At 42.0% G+C, this 20,257-nt stretch overlaps 1 protein-coding gene across 1 annotated transcript in view; it reads right to left on the reverse strand.

The window, feature by feature from the left end:
* Nucleotides 1–20,257, reverse strand: part of FAM135B (family with sequence similarity 135 member B) — a 151,520-nt gene that overhangs the window by 14,095 nt on the left and 117,168 nt on the right. Inside the window, exons 7-11 of the mRNA XM_009637041.1 lie at nucleotides 12,134–12,287; nucleotides 9,409–9,458; nucleotides 5,814–5,969; nucleotides 3,636–3,709; nucleotides 71–225 (exon numbers count right to left, since the gene is read on the reverse strand). Of these exons, the coding sequence (XP_009635336.1) occupies nucleotides 71–225; nucleotides 3,636–3,709; nucleotides 5,814–5,969; nucleotides 9,409–9,458; nucleotides 12,134–12,287 (589 nt within the window). The remainder of the gene's footprint in view (nucleotides 1–70; nucleotides 226–3,635; nucleotides 3,710–5,813; nucleotides 5,970–9,408; nucleotides 9,459–12,133; nucleotides 12,288–20,257) is intronic.

Genomic DNA, 20,257 nt, shown 5'->3' on the forward strand with positions numbered 1-20,257 from the left:
GCTTACCTTGGGCTGGGGAAGTGAACCTCAAGCTGTCTCATGAAGGTGTACCTTGTGGTGTTTCACTCACCTTTGCAAGGCATATCCATGTACCTATCTTCAAATATAACTGGGAGCGTGTTCCAGTCCCCATCTATGTCAAGGCATTCTGCTGGAAGCGGGGGCATGCTGGTGAAGTACTCCGAATTACGAATTTCTGTAGAAATCTGTCCATGACTTTGGATACTAGCAGCAAAATACAAAAGAAATTGAGTGTTTGAGTAGTTACCATGCTGTTTCTCCACCACGCCTGCAAACCCAGCAGCAAAGCTGGCTGTGTAGGCAAAGGACAAGAGGCAATGTGCTTAAAAGGAGAGGAAGCAGTACTGCAAGGTGAGGGGGTACCCAGTGCTCCTAGGATGTTTCCCATGAGTTGATGTCTATCTCTCAGTTAAAGTTACCTATAACTTGCACACTCCCTCACTGCAAAACCTCTGTTTTCTTGAAATTGTTCCAGCTACCACTGCCACCGGCTCCTGTTAGCTACCATAACTCATTGCTGTCCTCCCATGGGTCACTGAAGCTGGCTGAGACTGGATCCCTCAGCTGGCTTTCTGGTCAGAAAAAAGAGGTCTGTCACTCTGGCTGTGGCAAAGCTTTCAAAAACCAGATGCAGGAAGCAATAATAAAAAATTTGGTTGAGCAACATAGGGAGGAACAAGGCCAAGAAGGATGCACGGCAGGCTCTCTATCTCACTTACACCAGTCCTCAGAGCACTGCAATATCTCACATAAGTATGCATCTGTAAGAGCTAAGTCACATCATTTCAGCCACTGCCTGCTGGCAGAACTAGAATAACTGTCTGTTTCCATCTTTTGGGACATGCAAAATGCTACCTGGTTGTCATCAGCAAATGTGACATTAAACTGACACTCAAATATTCAGCTATAATAAGTACAGTATTTTTTAGTTCTGATGAGCTTTCCTATGTAATCATCTTCCTCAAAAAAAGGGGAAAACATCAGATAGAAAGTTTGTTTACTTATGTGGACTCTTTGATGAATTAGTCTGTTAATCCTAAGGAATAAATAGGAAGGCAACAAGCTTTTCTTAGACGGTCATCTGAAAGCAATTCTGGACAGATTGCATAGGACAGCACAATGGCAATATTTCAGGTTATCATTGGCAAAAGGCAGGTAATCATCATGTGTCAGTTAACTGGGAAAAACACACTTTACACATTATGAAGCAGAACTCAAACAGCAGGTTTTTAATTCATGCCAGCGTGGAAGATTCCTATGTCCAGACACAAATAACTTGTTCAGACCAGAATATCAGATTCAACTTCAGATCATAATCATTGCTGTCTATCATTTGCTGTTAGCTGTAGGCCAGATATTTTTTCCTCAAAGATTAGCAAGTCGTTGCTTGCTAAAACATGACTCAGGCAGGAGTCACAAACAGCTAACTGCGCGTTCTTGCCTGCAGCAACACCTGGATGTTTAGAGTTAACTCTTAGCACCATAGTAAGGTTCTCACTGACAGATTTATTAATAATATCAGCGTTTTACTAAAGAACACATGGAAAAATAATAAACTAAACATGATCGGAGACCAATCTCTGGCACAAAAGATGAATCATTGATATTTAAAGGTGTGAGAAAAAATATTTTTTCTGTAAAATATTGAGAGCTTATGTCACCTGCTAGCGGCTCCCACCCTGTGTGATACCCAGCCTATTGAAAAATGGTGTGTCCTCTTCTGTCTAAGCAATCAAATGCTGCCAGGCTTGTAGGGGCATGACCTCACACAGAATTCACAACAGTACAGGAAGCAAAAAATAATACCTTGCCTGGTAAGAAGGAAAAAAGAACTGGGGGAAAAAATGTTACTGTTTTTGGCATGCTGAGAGCTGATCTTACCTGGAGACTCTGTGAACCCAATTAATATTCCCTACTGCCACCCCAAACATTAATAATACTGAGGCAGCCAAGACTCTGTGTTTCCAACTACATCATCTAGCAAAAATCAAAAACATGACTCTGCCATGAGGCCTGTATAGACCAAATTTACTACATAGACCAACTTTTAAAGTTTGTAAACTATTTTACTTTTTTTATCCAGTCTCCTTGATAATCACTGAGGAAAAATTATGTTTACCTGTAGGAAAAGAGCTAGTTCTGTGGCTGCCTGGAGAAATAAAAGCACTTTATGCAATTAGGCTTCCTCCTGTGCAGGGTTATGTTTGCTTGAATGGGGCCATGAGCGTCTGTGCCCTCACCCCAGGATCTTGACATGGGGTTTCTTTGTACATAGATCACTTAAAACCTGACATGGGAGGACTAAGTAAGCACAGCTGGGCCCCTGCAGCCATAGTGCTGCTCTAATTTTGCAGAACAAGGTAGCCTTGTACAACCCATCCACTAAGGAAGTCATGGCCCTTCCATCAACAGTGAAGTCCCTAGTGACAGCTCGGATAAAGTAATTTTCTTCTTTGCAGTAGGTCAGAAGCAGAGGTCTCACTTAAGCCTCATCATCATGACAGGACCTGGTGCCGTGGCCTTTCAGCCCCTTCTGAAAGATGGGTTTCCACGCTGGTAATGCTGTGGTCCCCCATGGTGACAGGCTGTTTCATTGGACAAATAATCTGGACATCCCTCATTACACAGAAATTCAAATTTGAGCAGCTTTCTTTGAACTCTGCTTTCAGGGGTCAGGTCCTGAGTATTATCTGTGTGCTCCACTTTGGATCATTGGCTAAACCTGAAGGCAGGATTTGACGTGGTGTAGCTTTAAAACTGGCTCCTCATATTGCCCAGCTTGGTTCCAAGCAAGAAGTGCCAAACAGAAGGAAATACCTACCTTGACAATGTTTTATAGCATATTTTATGAATGCAGCCCATTGCAGCATTTGTTTTAGCAGACTGGTTTGTGCTGTTGATTCTCGGTCAATTAATTACCATCCCTGAGCTCCCATCACTCCCATAGTTCCTCTAACTAATGTGGTGGTATTCCCCATTCCCATCCTCCACTGCTGCATCTGGTGAACACCCACAGCTTTACACTGGCTGTTTAATGCTCCTGTCTACATTTAAAGATCCTCTCTGCTATAGAAAGTAAGGCTGGTCTAAACACCATAAGAAATCCATGACTGCCTACTCCCAAAAACGTGTATTAGGAATGGTAAAAAGCAAATTTTTAAATGTTAAGCTTTTGTTGCTTGTCAGCAGTTATTTCCCATTAAAAGAACCAGTACTGGATCTGGTGTAGTGGGTTTAGGAAGTTAATTGAAGAAAGGTACAAAAAAAGTATTTTTGGCTGTCCTGAGGCTTGTGCTGTTGGTGGAGATATGCTCTGAAGAGAAATGCACCCAACTACAACTGAGAAGAGAGGTGGGGAAAGATCTCCTGCATCATATCCCTAGAATGTAGGAATCCTGAAATTAATAATTTCTAGGGCCTGACCAGAGTCACTTACTTTTGACAACGATTTCAATGGGTTTACAATATGAAGCTAGAACAGATCTAGTGATTTCTCTCAGATATCCATATCTCCTCCATATCCACCAGAAAAAGACCTCATTCTTGATTGCAAAATGTTTTAAACTACATTTTCAGTTGTTCCACTGTCAGGGGAGGGTTAATGGGCTACTTACAGGCCTTCCTGGAATGTGAGCACAGCAAGTTTCTGGTGCTCGGTGTAGAAGAAGGCTTCTGAAAATCTCCTCACCTGAGGGAGAAACACACAAGTTAAACCTGAGATCTGCTGAAAGGTGCCAAGTACAATCAGGCTAATAACAGACCAGTGACTTTTAGGACTGGATTCCTTCTGCTCCGTCTGTGTTGCACCACTCTGGTGACAGAAAAAAAGCGAAGAGCTCAGTTCTGTTCCAATTTCCCGGTCCAGCACAAAGCAGCTGGTGTTGTTGCGTATTTTGCTGGGAGGTAAGAAGTGTCCCTTGACAGTAAATCAAGATTTGCTTATGTGCATTTTCTGACTACTTTTCTAAAAGCAGTCAAATTTGTCATTTTCCCCTGTATTCCTAAAGTGGGGAAGATTTCTTCCTTTCTCACCATGCAAACCATATAGCAGTAGTGGAGTGAGTTACTAAATTAGAACAATCCATAATCGATCATCTGTTCCATGGGAACATGCACAGTGACTCCCCAAGAGAGTGAAGGAAGTCTTATATATCAGCCCAGAGGAGAACAAGCACTATCATAGTAGAAACACATCTGCCTATGTCATGATACTTACAAATGAGAGCTCTTCAAATCTCTTCATGAACATTAGATCTGTTCAGTGTTGGATAATCAATTACAAAAGAGCTACAGATCTGAAGTGGCTGGCAGAGCACAGAGTGTGAAATAAGCTATAAAAAATTCAGTGCTGCTATCTGCCCTGGAATAAGCTTTGAGTTTAAACGAATCAAGCATAATATGCAATCAAATGTACTAAGCTGTTAAACTGCAGCCCATACATTACTAATAATGTTTGTAAAAGTGACCTCTGCTATAGTGTCAGAAAATGGCAGCAAAAAGCATATGCCATAGCATCTTGGCATCTCCCTAAATCCCGACTGTGCTTTAACAAATGTCCTTTCTAAAAAAAGGACTCCCATCCCTTGAAATAGACTGTATCTTAATAGTATGGCTTTTCATCTGGGGCTCTCAAGCTGTTTTCTAGAGCTGGGGAAGTATCATTACACACAGTTTATATGGGGAGGAACTAAAGCACAGAAAGGTATGTAATTTGCCAAATGTCAAGAGGCAGTTGACATCAGTCGAGGCTGGAACAAACCACAGGCTAGGATTCACCTCACTGGAGCTGGGAACATAAAGACTTGGGTCCTTGGGCTGAAAGCCATCCAGGTCCTTTCAGAGTCAAAGGAGACCTAGTCAAACTAACCAGGGGAGTCTCAACATCAGTCACTCGGTCAACTCTTCCCGAATTTTATGCTGTCTTTTTGCAAGCTCAACCATGCTCCTGGGGAGAGGAACCAGAGAGTTGTTCTGGTCACTCTGGAGAATAACTGGACCTCCACTGACTTTGACAGGGACCAGAACATAAGAGGAGATGTCAATACCTACACTGTAGACCCCTAAAGCTAAGCAAGGTGAATCTATGTCCCTACTTTAATACTTAGATCAGACTATGAGTTCAGCTCGGGTGATGTGCTGAACTGATGTCTGGTCAATAACCAAAAATGTCCTGATGGAAGACACAGCACTTCCTGAACCAATCGGATAAGCAGATCTGACAAAGTTAGGTCAAATGACATGTGCTTTTGTGCCTTCTTTATTATCAAGTGCAAGAAGCAATTTCCACATGAACAATATTATTATTTTGTTGTGCACACTTCACTAGAAAGGCAAGAACTAGCTAAATATATATATATGTGACATAGTGAAGAGAACAAATCTATATTCCTCGCAGTGGTTTTGTGAAAGAAGTTGAGATAAAATAATCTTTTGGGCTATTTTTCATTGTCATGCTTGTGCTTTTTAAAACAAATGTTTATGATTTAAGGATAACAGGTATATCTACCTCTTCCCACCCACCTCTTGTTCCATGTCTGATTCTGGTGTTCAAAGTGCACTCACTTTACACAGGATCCTGGGTCCCATAAAAGCCACAGCCTTCACTCCAGAAATTGAAATCTGTAATTTCAAATCCCAGGCTTCACCTCTTCTTCACCTCTTGTCCCACTCACCCCATTTCAAGTAAATACTCATACGGGCAGACTAGTATTGGAAGTATATACCCAGATAAATCATTAATGTCTATCAGGAGTTTACCACTACTGAACTTGCTTTTAACTTCTTAACATTACCCTTAGCATGTGATGTTCCTGAGTCAGATAAGCTGTGACTTCTTGATGGAGCGTTGCCACCTCCAGGAACTGGGTCCACAGGGCCAGGAGGTGGGAGCAAAGCCAGGAGAGGTCCTTGCTTATCTGTTCTGCTATCTTCTCTGGATTGCTCAGCAGCTGGAGGAGAGAAAGGACATTTTGAGATCAAGACAGTGTCATGAAGGAAAATCAGTTTGTGTGTTAAATTAAGTCATTTCAGGAACAACAAAAAAAAGAGTTGTTATTAAAGCTACTATTTTTGGTTATTTTACCTCAAATAAAACTGGTGAGACTTTTGCTTTTACACTGCAAAAGCCACATATTTTAGCACAAAGGGTCTCAGCTACACAACTAGAGAGCAAGAAGTGGGAACAGCCTCAATTTTTGCAGACACTTTACTGCAGATGTAGTAACAGGAAAAACAAAAAAAAAATCAAAGAACACGTCCCAAATTATCCACCAGATGGTGCTGGATGCTCTGAAATAATAAACCATGGCCTGTCATATCTTTTCTGATCGCAAAAGAAGCTTTCTCAGCCATGTCACACTAGGATTGGGCGAGGGGGGATGACGAACAACAAACCCAAAACCAAAACACTGTGTACGCAACACATGATGAAAACAGACATCCCGGAGTCTGCTGTTGCTTCTCACCCACGCTAAGACACGCTGGGGCCCTCTATGCTCTCCAGGTCTAGGCTGCAATTCTGTGCTAAACTCTGCAGCCCAGGAAGTGCATGTCAGCAGCAAAGTCTCTGCATAGCAATATCCCTGGTTTCACAATTTCTTTAACAGGTGACAACCTTTGCATTTACCTCCATGTTTTGGCACAAAGCATACAGAACTGAGCCTTCATCTGTTCCTAGGGTCCCTACCAGCTTCCATGAAACCAATAATACTACCAGAAATACACCAGAAATGATACCAGAAGAATCACTTATCAGCTCTTGGCCACGTCTTGTTTTTGGTTAGGACTGCAGTCTAGCTGAAAGCCTGCTTATTTTTCACATTTTATTATGCAGGTAGTTTCCAGATAGGTGACACTGCAAACTAAGCCATGACTGAAAGCAAATTGTCTGTATAAGAGACAGAGAAACAGAAAATACATGTGTGGATAACACAGATATTGTCACTGAGTTTACATTGTTTGGGTGCTATTCTGTGTTAACAACTTGTCCAAAATGGCACAAGCTCCAATACCCATTCTGTTACTGGAAAAATCACTGGGATAATGGTAGACAAAAGATCCTGCCCAAATAGTTCTCTTTGCAGAGTAAGGACACTACTTTATTTACTGCACTCAATTTTATATGCTGCATTGTCAGGTGATTTGGTTTTGGTTTGGTTTGGTTTGGTTTTTTTTACTTAGTCAGTAAGCTGCCTCTTATATCATAAACTGAAAGCAGAGTCTTCGAAGAAGATGCATTATTAATGCAAGCCATACTAGGAATAGCTGTATGATGGCTATTTTTCTAGTTTATTGGTTCTTAACCTTTTGAACATATTAGAGAGGAAAGGAAGGAAGGAAGGAAGGAAGGAAGGAAGGAAGGAAGGAAGGAAAGAAGGAAAGAAGGAAGGAAGGGAGGGAGGGAGGGAGGGAAAGACAATGCTTACTTCTAATCGTGAGAGTCTTACTTCACTGCCTCACAAAGGACAAGAACTTAGCAACACTAGCAGTGCAGGTCAAATCCCAAGGATTCAGTTTCTCAGAGCAAAACCCAGCAATTAAAATGATCACCAAATGTGATTCTGGCTACTCCGTTCACATACCTGCTGCTGGGCTCCTCCCCATGACTGCACCTTTCAAACCCCACTTAGGGTAGCCTGGCTTTAACAATACCGTCACACAAAACAGATCAAGAAGGTTTTTTGAGGAGTTACTTTTGCTTGTTTACAAATTAAAAAAAAAATATTTCCCTTCCACTTCCTCCTGCATTGAGTATCTGCTGTGTTTTAGGGTTGAATACAAAGCTATGGCAAGTTGAACTCACTTTTTTTTTTTTTTCTTCTTTTTTTGTATTTAGTATAAAAAATGGACCTGGCTCTGGTAACACAGTGATAATGGGAGACTAACCCCACAGGCTTCTCTCTGTGTGGTTTTTAATAGCATTTTCTTCCTTTATAAATGACTGTTTTTCCTATGTTCTGCTGAAAAGAAATTGTTTCAGTTCACATACTGCTAGAGGTGAAATACTGGAAGACCATTGCCAATACTAATCTGTACACCATACAGAGGTGCATACGACTTCAGCACTTACATTGCAGCGATGGTCAATGCTGCACCTATGTCACACCGATACTGTACAAGATCTCAACATTTATTATCTTGAGAGTCTCTGCAAATTCACTGTCTTTATCATCAAATTCTGCATAGATGGATAGAAAGCTATCATCCCAGAATGCTAAGGCAAAACATTTTGATGTTGTACAGGAAAACCAAAGTTTTTATAACACCCCAGAGAACTATCTGGTCTAGCTGTTGTGTTCACCTATTTGTTGCTACGCCATTCCCAGCAGCTTTCAAACAACAGTCAAAGCAGTCTGGCTTTATTAATATTGCCATGCAAAACAAGTCAATAAGCTTTTTGAGAGAACAAGTATTGGACGGGAATTGGAAAAATACAGAGAAATTAATGCTGACATTTTCTGATGTATGCCAAGCCAATTTGGACTTTCCCAGACTCATAGAAAATAAGTCCAAAGGAGACTCTAGATTGTATTGTCTGACCTCCTATGCCCTTACAGCTTCTAAATCTAGTAGAGCTGAGCCCAATAACTTATGTTCCTTTAAATCAAATTTATATTAAATTAGATTTCTTGCAAAATATCCAAGTCATGACTTAAAATTAAGAAACTTGACATTTCAAACATTTTCCACCTATGGCTGACAAACATTAACCCACTATTCATAAACAGAGTGTGAATGTACTTCCAGTTTGGTTTGGCTTCACCTTTCCTTCATTAATTGTTATTTTATCATTCTTCCCTATGTTGTCCCTCCTGTTAATAAACTGAGCAAATAAAGCTATTAAATCTTTGATTATAAAGCATTTTCCCCAGTGATCAGCTGATGCTTGCATTTTTTCCTGGCACCGTTGACAACTTGTTTGTGTCTCACTTGAAATAAACATGGCAGAAGCAAGTTCAAGAGAGTAGTTGAGTCACTTCCATGCCAAATCACTTTTTTTCATCTCATGATCCTCCCTACACATTTAGGCATTTTTATTTGAAAAGATATGGTTGTACAACTTGTAAAGTATCTTTTCTCTTGTGAGCATAAAGGCTGTAATTGCAAGCTACCCCCAAATAATTTTTTTCTGCATACTCTGATTCTCAGGGCTAGGGTCACTGAAGGATGTTAGAACAATCCAGCTGGTGACTTGTTCAAAGTGACAGAAACATCTTGTAAGTGACTAGTCACAATTATGTTAAATTTTTGGTGGAAGAGAAACATTCAACAATTTTTCTGATGGCGCAAGTTCCCTTTCTCCCCACTCTGATACGTGACTGTGCTGTCTCAGTGAACTTGAAGAATGGACTTGAAAAACGTATGGGCAGATTTTGTTGAAAAAAATACCTGCAGCTCTGTGCAAAGCTGAGATAACGTCTCTTCCACAGATAGTTCCTCTAGGGAAAAAACACAAAGAAAGAGATCAGGTTTGAGAACAGTAGATGTGAAATGTTAATGCTCTGCTGTTTATTCATGTAAGAAATAGATGGTTTGATATTCTTCCGAACAGACAAGTTTCTGTTTGGTTGTGGGCACTCCACAACCTGCCTTGTACTGGTACACACTGCTTGTGTAACCTGGACCTCTAAACCTGTAGAAGTTCTGGAACAATGTTCTCAGGATAAAGGCAATAGAATTTGTCTTTTCGTTGTCTACCTTCTCCTTTACCAGAATTTTCCTTATTAGTCTTTGGTATTTATGGCCAACTCCAGAACTGAGTGCAAAGTGTCACCATTGCAAAGTCTGAGCAAATGATGTGCAAGAAATTGTTCTCCCTATTGTGCTACGCAGGACTGTGTAAGCAATGCCAGGGATCTGACTAGTAAAAGATTGGGCATCTCTGTACTGCCCTGTAGGGTGTGAAGTACCTGTCCACTCCTACAGCAAGCAGCGGTGTTCTGATGTAGTCCTGAGAGAATCCAGCACAGGGATACTCCACTTTAAATGCACCACAGACTATAAGGCAAAGGAGGACATAAATCAACTCTCCAACTTTGGCAGCTTGATTTTGCAGTGCGGAATTTTCTAATAGTAACCATAAAGAAACAAAGCAGAAAAAACCAACAAGCCAATCTCCTCCCCAACCCCTAAATGACTCTTCTTAATTAGTACTAAGGAATGGGAAAGGATAGATTGAGACGCATAGCACCTTGAAAAGACCCATCCTCAGCTGGTAAAATTTGGGAAGCAATCATTCCCACTTTTAATGTTTAAACTAGGCTATTATTTTTTTTTAATATAATACTCAGAGAGCTAGAAAAAAATAATTAAGGAGTCTGCAGAAATTTATAGTCTTGGATTTATCTTAACTATCTTTAGAAACCTATGACGAGATTAATCTGACCGATACAGAGGTTTACAACTGAATAAGTCATTTACATTCTTACCCTGGTCAGTGGAGAAAAATGAGGAAGGACAAGATGCAGTTCATGCCATCCCAAGGTAGAAAGCACTACTTGTCAGCTAACATATTTTATTGTCCTAAATGGGTCTGTTTCTTCCCAATGGTTGTAAGGAAACAGATATAAAAATCTGCTTCATATTCATCATACTGGTTGAATCTTACACCCCGTGATTTTGCTCAGCTTTGCAACAGGCATCAGAAGATTAACCTTAAAACAAAATCTTCAGTAGATTTTCAGACTGTGAATAAAATGATGCAAATAGCACTCAGCTCAAGAGGCTAAAAAGGGGATTTGCATTTAGCAAATTTTCATGCATTACAACAAGTACATTTGCAAATTAAGTGCCTGCTTCAGTACCAGTAGTCATCTGAAAACCAAGCTAATTGTATTTAGAAAGCCAGTATGTGCTCTGGGGTAGTTCTCAAGTTATGGTCAACCAACCGTACATAACTCTGCCATCTCCCAATTTATAAGTCTGTCCAGGTGAGACACAAATCATCTATTATATGTGCCTGATAACCAAAGATGCCTGGAGCATGAGTTTTGTTGCATGTTGGATTCTGTCTGAGAGCTCATGAGCTGCAAATAAAAATGTTGTAATTATTTTTCTCGTAGCTGGATTGAATAGTACAATATGTACTTTTCCCGCCATATGGGTTTTAGGTTATCTTGAAAGGAAATATATGTCGGTGAACAAGACATGAAGTGGAAAACAGGAGCTATCAAGCCCATAATTCTGTAATGCACAATGCATTATGTTTGATAGTTCTTGTATACAAGCACTATACAGTGAAACTAGAAAATGTTTTTTGCTCCCTTTTTAAATCTGCTGGCCAATGTAATCATGTCTCCTAATATATTTATCTCTGCAACATAACAAACTGATAACTTTAAAACCTGTATACAAAAATACAAAGACAGAAAAGCACAGATGTGAAATCATGAGCCACATTCCCTGAAGTCAGAGAAACAGGTGGGAGAGCAGGAATTAGTCAGGGATGCACCTCATTTTCACAGGAGCTCATGCTGTCATTACAAACATGACTAAACACAAATTACAGAGCTCCGTGCTGCAAATCCAGCCAGCCAGCACTTGCACATTGGGCCTAACAGACCTGACCAGCCAAAAACAGTTTCTGCCAAAACCAGAAAATCTATTAAACAATTGAATTAGGAAGAAAAGCAGAATCATTTTAAAGAGCAAGTTGTAATTACGTAATTGGCAGGGAAGAAATACATTGCAAATTGTAAATGAGGGACTATGTTTCAAAACCACTCATATCACCTTTCAGATTTTTCTTTTCAGTTATAAAAAAATGCTTGCTCAGGAGGAAAAAATATGCTAGTCTTCTCTAGATTTCATGGCAGTTCAGAACTGGAAGTTCAAGTCTTCAAAAAGCAACCGAGGCCAAAAATCACTGAAAGGCATGTATTTTGAGAAATTTATCAAAACACGTTACCCCTCTACACATCAGGCCACATCCTATAAAAGGATTTGCATAAGCAGAGAAGGCAGTCATCTTTAACACTGAGCCAAAATAAACACTAACCAGAAAACAGGAACAAAAATCCTCCAAAATCTCTGAATAGCCCAAGAATTTTGAAACTGTGTATTGAAAATGCAGCACTGTAAAATATTCAGTGATTTTAAATGCCTGTTCACTTACCCAACTTCAGCTGTGGTAAATCAGGAATCTCCTTCATTATGAGGGAGTAGTACATGTGAAGTCCTCTTTGGGCGTTCAAGAGCAGAAGACAGAGGTCCTTATGCCATTTGTATGCGTGCTGCATGCAGTTTTCAGATGGGACATAGAAGCTGCCCTGTGTAACAAAAGTATTGAGAAAATAAAATACAGACATTAAAATTCATGGTCTCCATTTGCCCTAGAGGTTTCCACAAAAATCCAGTTGTGGGCAGCCTTTCATTTCTAATCAGGCAGTTGACACCAAAGAGAGATTTTAACCATCCCTACCTTCTAGCCACCTAACTAGCTAGATATGTAGTCAAAATAGTATCTCATTCTACATGTGCATTTTGCCCAAACCAGACCAAAACTATTTGGTCCCAGCAATGCTGTCACATGTACAAAGACCCTCAGTCCAAACAGTCCAACAGAGAAGTCCATCTCTGTTCTTCACATATGTCCCACCGTGGAGCTAATGTCTCCTCACAACGTTGAGAGTGCTGTGCAAAACACACCCTCTCTGCTATAGGAGAAGGGGTGAAAAGGACGATAAAGATGGCTTCATTCACTTTCTTTTTTCCTCATATCCTCTTGTCACCTTCTGCAAAAGATAATGTTATCGCGATATGCTTTGTTATGTGTATTGGTGAAAAAAATGCAGATGACATTGCTATCCTATCAACAAATATGAGACACTCTGCACTCCAAGATCAATGTCTGGATTAGTATATCACTTGTGGGAGGAGATGTCATTGGACAGATCACAGCATGTTTAATACAAAAATTTCCCCCACAAAACATTTACACTTAGATAATAAGCTGAGTCTACATTAGGGTGTCATGCTTATCATTGATGGGATAAGAATACAAATCCTACATCCCAACTAGGTGCTGAATGCCTTTTCGGCCACTGACAATCCCAATAGCTAAGCATCTCCAGGAGCACCAGTGATCGTGCCTCAGCATGATCTGGGAAGTTTTTCTCAGCTTTCTCATACAAATCTTTAATATGGTAAGTAGCATTCTGTGGGAGACACAAAGGGAACTGCTCATCTTGACCCACAGAGAAATGGCTGATGATAATTGACAGAGTTGGTTGTTCCTGGAAGGTTTCAAAACCTCCAGCCTCAGCATGAATGTATTTTACTCCCACCATAAAAAAGGGGGAGTATAAAGAAATGTTGCTGGAAACAATAGAAAATTGGAAGTGGATTGATATACAATGTCATGAAAAAATGTCATCTTTTATAATGCATTGCTGATTTTTGTAGGCAAAAATTACTCTGGCATTTAAATACGACACTGATGAGCAGAAGGAAAAATAATATAAAGATAATTCCATAGTTTATATCAATACTATGACATGGTATTGTTGCGCAAAACTACACTTTTATAGGTCTATTTTCAGCCTTTCTTGGCATAGATTATTGTTTAAAACTAACAATAAAAAGTAATAGAAAAATACAACTGCAGGTGGGTTCAAAAAATGTGTGAATTAAGGATGCTGCAAACCTTTATTCTCTGTTCTTTAATCAGGTAGTTGTAAATGACAGTAACATTCCCCCGGAATCTTCTCTTCTCTGGACTGAACAAGACCAGTTTTCTTGGAGTCTCCTTGTACATCATGTGCTCTAGCCCCTGAATATGTTGGTGCCTTTTGCTGAACTGGCTCCAGAAAGTCCACCCATCTCCTGCACTGGAGAGCACAGAACTGGGCACAGCACTCCAGATGTGCCTCACTTGTGCTGAGGAGAGGGGCAGGATCGCATCCCCCCAATTGCTGGCAATGCTCTCAGGGATGCTGCCAGGACTTCTCTTTTTTGTGAGCACTGTTACCTATGCCAGAGAGCTTGAAATGTATCTGCTTTTGTTGAGAAGGACCTCAATTTTACTTTCTCTTTTGTAGACACAGGAATGAGAAGAATTTATCTGTTCTGTGTCCGCTTTCAAACATTTCTGTCAATTAACCCTACAGATTTACTCAGGATTTCAGGAAATAAATGAGATTAGTATGAATTCAAAAATCCCCCAAAAAGTCAGGTATTTCTGAAGATCCTTTAACATTAAGTGCCCAAACAATTCGTTTCAGAGACACTGCAATGCAAAAGCGACAGGCACTTGGAGTCCTTAACCTACTAATCTGTCACCTGAAGATTTTAAATGCCAACCTAAATTTGTTTATTTGCTCTAAAGACAACTCTAGGATTGATGTCACTTTGAGTTCTTTTTTATGCATGAATAACGGGAGTGTAGTATGGGGACTACATCGTTTCTTTACCAACAGAGGCAAGTTGCCTCCTGAGTAATCATTTCAAAGCTCTAGGATCCTCTGTAATCAAGAGAAAGAGCAGAGCCTTCACCACTGTTTTAGCCATACGCTATACAAATCAGCCTGGATCCTCATTTTGGAAAAGGAGGTGCTTTAGGATGGAAGAAGTAGAGCTATTAGATGGTGCAGTCCTCCGAAGTAATGTTGGTTTTCCACATATGTAGCATCATCCCAAATCCACAGATGCTGTTCCTTCTGCTCCCTCCTTAAAGGAGTGCCATCTTCTAATATTAAGCACTTAGTGACTAAAGACTAACTTGATGTATTTCTCAGAGAAAAAGGTTCCAGCTTTATACCTTCCACTTTAAGAGAATACATAAGGAGAAAGATTGTCAAATATCTTCATTAAGAGCAGACAATAGGAAAATTCTAGGCTCTAGCAAAAGGACTCACACACACAAACTTAGATACTTATTTCTGAGCTACCACCTCTGTTGAGAGATGGAAAACTGATAAAGAAAAACAGATTGCTGGGGAATGGTTGTTTTCATCATAAAGCTGATATCTATAATCAAGGAACTGAACTGTGGCCACTTCTTCCAATTAATTATGAAGGAAGCATAGGACAACTGACCACATGTTCTACACTGTAGACACATAGAATCAGGAGCACTGAGTACAGCTACAATAGACAAGTAGTTGCTGTCCATCAAAATGTAAACTTTCTTCAAATTCTTTGACACACCAGAAGGCCGGGATGTCATCCAGAGGGACCTGGACAGGCTGGAGAGGTGGGCCTGTGTGAACCTCATGAGGTTCAACAAGGCCAAGTGCAAGGTCCTGCACCTGGGATGGGGTAACCCCCAGTATCAATACAGCCTGGGGGGAGAAAGGATTGAGAGCAGCCCTGCCGAGAGGGACTTGGGGGTGCTGGTGGATAAAAAGCTGGACATGAGCCGGCAATGTGCCCTGGCAGCCCAGAAGGCCAACCGTACTCTGGGCTGCATCAGGAGGAGCGTGGCCAGCAGGTCGAGGGAGGTAATTCTGCCCCTCTACTCAGCTCTGGTGAGACCTCACCTAGAGTACTGCGTCCAGCTCTGGAGCCCTCAGCACAAGAAGGACATGGAAGTGTTGGAGCGGGTCCAGAAGAGGGCTACTAAAATGATCCGAGGGCTGGAGCACCTCTCCTATGAGGACAGGCTGAGAGAGTTGGGCTTGTTCAGTCTAGAGAAAAGAAGGCTGCGGGGAGACCTGATTGCGGCCTTTCAGTACCTAAAGGGGGCCTATAGGAAAGAGGGGGAAAACCTTTTTAGTAGGGCCAGCTGCGTTAGGACAAGGGGTAATGGTTTTAAACTAAATCGGGGTAGGTTTAGGCTAGATATAAGGAAAAAATTCTTTACAATGAGGGTGGTAAACCACTGGAACAGGTTGCCCAGAGAGGTAGTGGAGGCCCCATCCCTGGAAACATTCAAGGCCAGGTTGGATGGGGCTCTGAGCAACCTGATCTAGTTGGCGGTGTCCCTGCTGACTGCAGGGGGGTTGGACTCGATGACCTCTAGTGGTCCCTTCCAACCCAAAACATTCTATGATTCTATGATTCTATACTGTAAGATATGGGAAATATACATGTGTGCATAAGAGGGCTGAAAAGATTGCTTCCAGATCTCTTTTCTCCTGCTGTCCCAGCTCTCTGGGAGGAATATCTGTGCCAGAGAAAGGTGTTGTTCTTTGAGAACACCATTGCGTGGGAGGAACAACACTGCAATTCAAGGCAATGCCAAACTTGCACAGTCCAGGCCATGCCATGCATGAGTAAGAGGCCGTATCATTAAACTGAAGCATTTTGATGAAATTCTATTAAATGGTAACTGACTTTGAAACCCTGCTGTTTGATGGGAACATCCATTCTAATTTGAAAAATCATCTTGTCAAGGTGGAAAGTGAGCATGATAGAAAAAAGATGCCAAGCTCCAAATCTCTGGTCCTTCAGTAACTTAAAGACATTACTGCTCTCACAGGACTGTTTCTTCTGAAAGTTCTCACACACATACAGGATGCAGAGCAGGACATAAAAGTGATTATTAAACCCACCTCAGGGACAGTTTAAGCTAATGTGAACTAAAGTCTGTGCATCCTCATCTGCAGGGACCCCAGCAGGGCAGACACCTGTCAGAAGATGCCTTTATAAACTGCTGCAGCTAAATCAGCTTATCCATCACTGTTCAGTAAGCTGAGAAATGTCAAGAAATGTCTTCCTTTGGGATATCCTGAAGATTGCAAACCTTCCACATTTGCTATTTAATTTGCACCTTCTTTTCTGCATTTAGTTAGGTGGTCCCCTATTTCCTATGTTATAGCCTGGAACAGGGATTCAGACTACAACACTAACAAACCGAGTTCAGTCACGAACATGGTACATGCTATTCTAAGGAAAAACACTGATGTAAAACTAGCAGTCAGGAAAACCAATGGCTATGACCCATTAAACAGCTACAAAGCGCTCAGCTGTCTGGGTTTCTTGAATCAGGAGGACAGATATTGGTTTAATTCTGGTTAAGACAAAACTATTAAAAGTTCATACTGAAGGTGACGATCCCAGCTTGCAGAAAGCATGATAGCTGCCCTGGGCCTTTAAAATCCATTGTAAAACTACATGTTAGTTTCCTTTGTAAAAATTCTTTTAACCTTTTGTGTTAATTTCTTTGGTCTACTCTTATTTTAATCTCACTAGTTTGTAGGTAGACAGATTTTTCTATGCTAGTTGTATAACGCATCTGCACTGATCTCCTTTTCTAAGACTCTGTCTGTAACAGTAGACTGTATCTCCGGTTTTTGCCCTTTTCTACTTCTGAAAATTCTGGGAGCAAATGAATGCCTGACATATCTAGTGAAACACTGGAACAGGTTGCCCAGAGAGGTGGTGGAGGCCCCATCCCTGGAAGCATTCAAGGCCAGGTTGGACGGGGCTCTGAGCAACCTGATCTGGTTAGCGGTGTCCCTGCTCCCTGCAGGGGGGTTGGACTAGATGACCTCTAGGGGTCCCTTCCAGCCCCAAACATTCTATGATTCTGTGATTCTATGGTCTTCACTTCACGACTTACCACCTGAAGGTACTCTGATGACAAAGATGGGTGACAACACAGAAGCTAATAGTACTGACACCAGAGAAAAGTATGACTTCCATTGTGCCAGCATCATCAGAGGCAAAATAGATCAAGAAAGCCACGACATGATGGAAAAAGAGGCAGTTAGGAAAACAATGCAAACAACTGCAAATAGTGCTAATAATTGCAGTCTGCAATTATTTGCTCTAAGAATTGTTTTTTTTCCTGTGATATTTGAAAGGACATCAGGTGTATTGATTCCAGATGGAAAAAAAACATTATCCCATCAGCTGCCAAATGAGTTTATTTCCCAGCAACTGCCTGATGAACTCATCAATAAGGCATCTTTTTATGTTGAACAAGTTTGCAGTAGAGAGGTAGGCATATTGTCAAAACTTACAACTAGTGACCTCAAGAGAAGGAAAAGTTTTACCAATTTTGGAGACTGAACTAGTCCTGTGACTGCTAGATTTGAAAAGCTGGAGACAGGGAGGTTGATAAGGTTGCATCTTGTCTACTCTCCTATAGAAAATGTTCTTTTGTTGTGCTCCCCAAACTAGAAGGAAAGCATCAAACTGAATGTATTATACTGGAAGTAGAATCATAGAATCATTTAGGCTGGAAAAGACCCTTAAGATTATGGAGTCCTACTGTAAACCTAACACTGCCAAGTCCACCACTAAACCATGTCCCTAAGTGCCATGCCTACATGTCTTAAATACCTCCAGGGATAGTAACTCAACCAGTTCCCTGGGCAGCCTGTTCTAGTGCTTTATAACCCTTTTGGTGAAGAAATTTTTCCTCCTTTACAAACTAAATCTCCCCTGGCACAACCTGAGGCCATTTCCTCATTCTAGCACTTGCTACTTGGGAGAAGAGATTGACACCACCTCATTACAACCTCCTTGTTGTGGCCCAAGTGCAGGACCCAAAATTTAGCCTTGTTGAATCTCATACAACTGTCATTGGCCCATAGATCCAGTCGGTCTAGATCCCTCTGCAGAACCTTCCTACCTTCAAGCAGATCAATGATACCACCCAACTTGGTGTCATCTGCAGACTTACTGAGGGTGCACTAGATCCACTCGACCAGAAAATTGATAAAGATATTAAGCAGAACTGGCCCCAGTACTGAGCCCTGGGGAACACCACTTATGACTGGCCGCCAACTGGATTTAACTCCATTCACCACAACTCTTTAGGCACAGCCATCCAGACAGTATTTTATCCAGCAAAGTGTATGCCCGTCCAAGCCATGAGCAGTTACTCCAGAGAGTAATTCGACAGGACAAGGGGTAATGGTTTTAAACTAAACCGGGGTAGGTTTAGATGAGATATAAGGAAGAAATTCTTTACAATGAGGGTGGTGAAACACTGAAACAGGTTGCCCAGAGAGGTAGTGGAGGCCCCATCCCTGGAAGCATTCAAGGCCAGGTTGGACGGGGCTCTGAGCAACCTGATCTAGTTAGCGGTGTCCCTGCTCGCTGCATGGGAGTTGGACTAGATGACCTCTAGGGGTCCCTTCCAACCCAAAACCTTCTATGATTCTATGAAAACGGTGTCAAAGGCTTTACTAAAGTCCAGGCAGACAACGTCCACAGCCTCTCCCTCAACCACTAGCTGGGTCACCTTGTCATAGAAGGAGATCAGGTTAGTCAAGCAGGACCTGCCTTTTGTAAACCCATGTTGACTGGCTCTGATCACCTGCTTGTCCTGTACGTGCCATGTGATGGCACTCAGGATGGTCTGCCCCACAACATTCCTTGGTAGCAAGGTCAGGCTGACAGGCCTGTGTGGGGGAGAAGGAATAGAAATCACGTAGGTCACAGGCCTGTAGTTCCCTGGATCCTCCTTCCAGCCCTTCTTGTAGATTGGTGTCACATTTGCCAACCTCCGGTCAAGTAGAACTTCCCCAGTCATCCAGGACTGCTGGAAGATGATTGAAATGGGCTTGGTGAGCACTTCCACCAGCTCCCTCAGTACCCCTGTGTGGATCGCGCCTGGCCCCACAGACCTGTGGGTATCTAATTGGTGTGGCAGGTCGCTAACCATTTTCCCTTGGACTATGAGGGCTTCATCCTGCTCCCTGACCCTGTCTTCCAGCTCAGGTGGCTGGGTACCTAGAGAACTATTGGTCTTACTATTAAAGACTGAGACAAAGAAGGTATTAAGTAGCTCAGCCTCTTCCTTATCCTTTGTCACTATTGTTTCCCAAGGGCTGTATCAGGGTAGGAAATGTTCTCATCACATCTTTAACCCAGGCCCCAGGGCAGCAGCAGACTTCCCTAAGCAGTGGGTCCGGTCGGCATATTGGACCTTCTGTTCCCCTCAGAAGGGAGTCTCCTATGACAATGCCCCATCTTTTATTCTTTATGGAAGTAGTTCTGACACAGGGCATAGGCCAACACAACCTTGGTGACGCCTCCAACCTAGATGGACCACTGTCCTCATCGTTGTTTGGTTCCACTTACAGAGCCCCGTACCTGTTATGTGAGGGCACCTGGGCAGGCGGGGCTGTCACAGAGGAGACAGGCCTCCTGTGCTGGGCGGGAACTTGTCGCCATTGCCTCCAGACCTGAAGTCCCTGCGTTCAGCCAGGCAGAGAAAGGACAGGGAATCCCTGTACGGTGTGTCCTGTTGCCTGACAGGCCTGTCCCAGGGATGGCAGGGTGCGGTTCCAGCAGTCTGTCTGTCCCTCACGCTCCCTGATGCTCCTCACCCTCCTCACCTCCT

The sequence above is a fragment of the Egretta garzetta genome, unplaced genomic scaffold (genome assembly GCF_000687185.1).
Source record: "Egretta garzetta isolate BGI_Z169 unplaced genomic scaffold, ASM68718v1 scaffold74, whole genome shotgun sequence".
Taxonomy (NCBI): domain Eukaryota; kingdom Metazoa; phylum Chordata; class Aves; order Pelecaniformes; family Ardeidae; genus Egretta; species Egretta garzetta.